We start from the raw sequence: 5498 nt of genomic DNA, 5'->3' as shown, positions 1-5498 counted from the left end.
TGGCAGCCCGGAGCCCCCACATTTGGTGGTCATTCCGCCAAAAAGAGTGCCATTTTGCTCATTGTAACTCTTAAAAATTAAACTTCATTTTTCATTCCATTTCAGTCTAGAATTTTTTAATATACACATTTACTCATTCAAAATGAGTACTGGTCAATCTCAGGCTACTTTATTTTAATTTATTGCTGCTTTTTTATCAGTGCATTTTTGAAGAAAAAGTAACAGCAATGAGAGTAACAGCAATGAGTTTTTACCATAAAATCAGCAATTGTGTGAAATCTAGCCAAATAGCATCTATTACTAATAGCTTGAGCACACAGAGCACATTCTTAGGATTTAACTGAATATTTTACTTTTGATATCAACAAACACTGTCTAGAGATAATTTAGGTAACAGGAATGAGTTTTAAGAGTGACGGACCCTGACATAGCTACAATATCATTCAATTTCAGGAAAAATAAATTACAGATTTTAATGTTGGTCTTCCCATGACTTTCAAAAGACCTAAATGATGTCACTTCCAGCAGAACATGTCACTGGTGGAATGGTCCAAAACTTTTAGAGTGTAGAATGTGTCCGGGTAACAGCACTGAGTGAAAACCTGGGGACGGGACTAAAATGTGAATTTTAACCAAAATATAATTAGGTTTTAATTTAAAAAATGTTATATAAGTGTAGATATAATATAAAGTCACATTAATATGCAAAAAAAAAGAGATTTTAGAAGGATTTTATTCATAATGCATTGTGGTAAACTATAGCGTTTGGCTCTGGGGACATGCAACAAAGGCTATGTTTCAGTGCTTTGAAAGCCTTTTTATAGTAATTAAAAATGATATATCTTTAATTTCTACAGTGATTCATGTGTATGGTGCTTTGTTTATTAATTAAATGCAATTCATATTATATCATTACATGTTTTTATACATTTAATATGCTGGGGACAGAAATGGCACTCTTTTGGTGGAATCGCCCTGGGGCCTCATTTATCATTGTGGATACACGCTTTTTTACACGCTCTTTCCCCCGTTTTGTGCGTACGCACTTTTCTCCGCCTAATTTGGGATCTATCAAACCAAAACTTGTCGGGAGTAAGTGCAAAAATTTACGACCAGTCCGACCATGGCGTACCGGCATTTACACGCTTTTTGAAGAACAGGAGGAATTGGCGACGCCGCTGCAGAGTCAGAGAACTGCAGTATGCGAGGGAGAGAGGAGCGCGGACACTGTTTGAAGTAGCAAGTGGTGGTGATGATGACCCCCCCCCCCCACCACCACCACCACCACCACCACCACCACCACCGCACACGTGTTGACGTCGGCACTTTACATGAAAAGCACAGCGACTCAGATTTTTCCCCTGTGCATTTACACTAGTTTGCTCCTAAATACTGGCTTTATAAAACGAATTTCGTTTTCTTTTGATATCATATTGATATTTTTCCCTTGCATGTAGGCTACACCTCTTCCACAACCAGTCTGTCCAGTCTGGAAAATAATTACTGCGACGTGCGTGTGTTACGTAGCCAGACTGGACACACACAAGCAAGCAGCAAGCCCAATAATGTCGGAGCAAATCAAAGCAAATGAGAAAACATGATCGATATTATGCACAAATGAAAATCAAAGTCTTCCAGTGAACGGAAGTTGGGGGTTAGTGGAAAGGGGTGCAAAGTACTGACTGGCAGTGGAAACCCTGCTTTAAATTATTATGACATAATCTAAAATAAGGGGCAGAATAAATATGATTCTTCTTCTTTCTGTTCTGTTTCATTTAGATTTGGGAGTTTTTTTGTATTTATTGAAGCCTTTCAATGCAAGATGATGTTTCTGACTGATATTGCCGTGTTACCGTGTATCTCGCTTTCAGAGAAATTCCGCTTCTTTCTCCGCTCTCCGTCCGTCTGTTGTCTTCACCGTCTTCCACTGACGTCATTCCACACGTTTCCAGAGTGCACATGGCTACTTAATATGCACGTAACTGATTTGCATTGACCACTTATGGTTGCGTGGGGCCGTTTAGGGGGCTGGGTATGAGGCGTGTTCTCATCCACGCTTTTCTCAGGTCCGGTGTGATCTATCAAGGGAAATACCGTGCAGCCGTGTGTACGCGGAGTTTGATAGATCTGAAAAGAGTGTATATTTTTTGGTCGTACGCACATTTTGCCTTTCCGTCGTACTGAAAATTTAGGAGGACTTTTACACGCTCTTTGATAAATGAGGCCCCTGGTACCTACACCGGTGGCTAACGCTACCAGTTAGCCGCTCGCTAGAATGCTACTAAAACCGACTTCCGTTGTGGTGTGACGCAATGGATCATGGGAAAATAAAGTGGTGGATACTGTATGGAGCTTTAACACAAACATCTACCTTTATACTGTATGGAGCTTTAATGTCTGTATGATCTGTGATCTTGATTCTACTGTTGTTATTTTGTGCTTTGCAGCTGCGAAATGCCTTCGCTGAGGCGACCGAGCAAACGATAAAGCCAATCATGGAGAGTAAGGGGGGGCCTGCCCTAGTTGAGAGTTTCCAGCTGACGGTAATGTTTTCTGTGTATTGAGTTACTACTGAAACTTTCCTTCACATTTGAGCTACAGTATATGAACCCAACCACACAGCACATGAGGATAATACACTGGTTCTGAATGCAGCCTGTAGTCAAGACTTTGTTTTACAATTTCAACCCATTGAAACTCACTCTGTCATGTGGTTGCAGATCCACTGCTGTGGAATCTCGGGCCCCAGCGATTGGGGAACTGAAATCCCAGATACCTGTGAGTGCCGCAGAGATTCATACAGCCCATTTGGAGGACGTGACAGCTGCATGAACAAACCTGCGGTTAGTGACTCTAGAAACACTGGTTAATCTCAGATTCTATCATTATGCTCCCCAGAGGCTTTTACCATTAGGATAATGCGATATATATCTTGGAGAACGAAGTCTTTACAAGATGAAGAGTGAGTCTGTTTGTGCTCATGCAGAACTTAAAGGAATAGTTCACCCAAAATTGAAATTTCACTCATTATCTACTCACCCTCATGTGGACTAAGGGCTGGGAGAAGTTTCAGAGTCCTCCGTGGCTTTTAAATTAAATAAAAAATTAAATAAGTCTATATTTCAAGCTTGTTTGTACCGGAAGCTCCTCTTCCCGGTTCGTCAAATTTGGATGAACCGGGAAGAGGGGCTTCGAGAAGCTTCCGCTACAAAAACAAGCTTGAAATATAGACTTATTTAATTTTTTTTCGGGACAATTTCGCATTTTGGGGCTTCAATACAAGACGGACATTACATACGGGCAGCATGGAGGTATTTGGATGTTTTTTGGTGTGTCTTTTTGTAACGAAGACAGTTGGTATCCATTTGCAACCGTTATATGGACATGCACTGCTACGCCGAGACCCCCTGTAACTCAGAGAAGCCACGGAGGACTCTGAAACTTCTCCCAGCCCTTAGTCCACATGAGGGTGAGTAGATAATGAGTGAAATTTCAATTTTGGGTGAACTATCCCTTACATAACCTCACAAGTTAAAATGTAGGAGGAAAAAACGCAGCCCCTGATTACAGTTTGTGGTTCTATTGTCTGGAGTTGTGGCGCAATGTCTGTGCATGAGCAATTGTGGAGCTCTAAACTTATCTTAAGTGGAAGCCTTGCAGCAATGTTCATTGTGTCCTCTGAGTATAGCAAATTAAGTTTCATTTTACTTAATTAAACAATGAATTTGTCTGTGTGTGTGTGAGAACTTTGTTTTCTGTTGTGATTTTCTTACAGGGAACCACCGGCCCGAGCGAAATTTATTCACAGGTACTCAATCATTCAGTCAATCCAACAAGCAACCTACAGTAACAGCTTGGTGATCTGCCCAGATAACGACCTTTTCTCCATCCCATTGTCCACAGAACTGTGCCGATAGTATCTTTGCATGGCTGGACATCATCTTCAAGATCGGCATGGGCTTCTTCTTTGCATTTGCTGTCACTGCAGTAAGTTCAGCTGTCATTTTGTTGTTGTTGTTGTTGTTGTTGTGTGAAAACATCTTATTCATATAGCCTATTGTAAAGAACTTCCTTTTCAAAAATTTGAGTTCCATTATCGCAATAGCTTCAAGGGAGGGAAAATAAACCAATGAAAACAAGAAGTTCAGCTTGTTCTAATTTTACTTTTGAAAACAACTGAAGTTAAGCTAGGATGCTAAGCTAACTTCACTGCTAGTTACCTGGATGACAAATAGCTAACAATAGACAATGCAGGTTGTTAATTGACCTTAAAGGGATAGTTCACCCAAAATTGAAATTTCTAAGGGCTGGGAGAAGTTTCAGAGTCCTCCGTGGCTTCTCTGAGTTACAGGGGGTCTCGGCGTAGCAGTGCATGTCCATATAACGGTTGTAAATGGATACCAACTGTCTTGGTAACAAAAAGACACACCAAAAAACATCCAAATACCTCCATGCTGCTCGTATGTAATGTCCGTCTTGTATTGAAGCCCCGAAATGCGAAATTGTCCCGAAAAAAATTAAATAAATCTATATTTCAAGCTTGTTTGTAGCCGCAGCTCCTCTTCCCGGTTCGTCAAATTTGGACGAACCAGGGTCTGTCCTTCGAGCAGCTTCTCAAACAAGCTTGAAATAAAGACTCATTTAATTGTGTTCGAGACAATTTCGCATTTTGGGGCTTCAATACAAGACGGACATTACATACGAGCAGCATGGAGGTATTTGGATGTTTTTTGGTGTGTCTTTTTGTTACGAAGACAGTTGGTATCCATTTGCAACCGTTATATGGACATGCACTGCTACGCCGAGACCCCCTGTGACTCAGAGAAGCCACGGAGGACTCTGAAACTTCTCCCAGCCCTTAGTCCACATGAGGGTGAGTAGACAGAGTGAAATTTCAATTTTGGGTGAACTATCCCTTCAAAAGTCAAACTTCAGGTTACTAAATCCTGATTTTTATTAACACTGTTATCGGCCTCAGCGACTTAACAGTTAACAACTACAGTTAACAACTACAGTGTTAAACTGGACAGACAAATGATTGCTCCCGTAGCATATTTCACTTCAGATTTGAATTCAAGGTGTTTGAATGTTTCTCTGACTGACGAACTGTCTCCACAGCTGATGGGCCTGTTGATCTCCATCCTGATGGTCTATCAGATCAGACGTCACGACGGCGCCGGAGGAGCATCCATTGCCATGAAGGGCTACTGAAGGGAACCACTCTCAGCCTGTGACCTTTCACCTCTGCACTGTAACTGGAGGGCACAGCAGTCAATAAATGACTTATTTACTTTACATTTCTGCCTTTTAAGAGAATGAAAGCAAGAGACGGAGGGACGATGCTGCAGGAAGATTTCATTTGGGAGAAAACATGTTTTCTCCAGCTTTCTGTTGTAAAAAAATTTAGCTTGAAGATTCTATATTTTGTTTTACTTGGTGGCATGCAGTATTGTAGAAGTCTTACATATCAGAGACATATTGTAGGAATGAAGCAGTTT

The 5498-nt window shown here is 41.1% G+C and overlaps 1 protein-coding gene across 1 annotated transcript; it reads left to right on the top strand.

The window, feature by feature from the left end:
• The first annotated feature begins 2451 nt into the window (after nt 1–2451).
• Nucleotides 2452–5295, top strand: LOC146962337 (tetraspanin-8-like). Its single transcript, XM_085769031.1, has 5 exons — nt 2452–2543; nt 2721–2843; nt 3776–3808; nt 3904–3987; nt 5119–5295. The coding sequence occupies exons 1-5, from the start codon at nt 2496–2498 to the stop codon at nt 5209–5211; spliced, it is 381 nt and encodes a 126-aa protein (XP_085625157.1). The 5' UTR covers nt 2452–2495; the 3' UTR covers nt 5212–5295.
• Nucleotides 5296–5498: the final 203 nt, after the last annotated feature.

Source organism: Trachurus japonicus, chromosome 23, assembly GCF_045865225.1.
Source record: "Trachurus japonicus isolate A0001 chromosome 23, Traja_1.0".
Classification (NCBI taxonomy): domain Eukaryota; kingdom Metazoa; phylum Chordata; class Actinopteri; order Carangiformes; family Carangidae; genus Trachurus; species Trachurus japonicus.
This window is presented reverse-complemented; position numbering and strand designations above follow the sequence as displayed.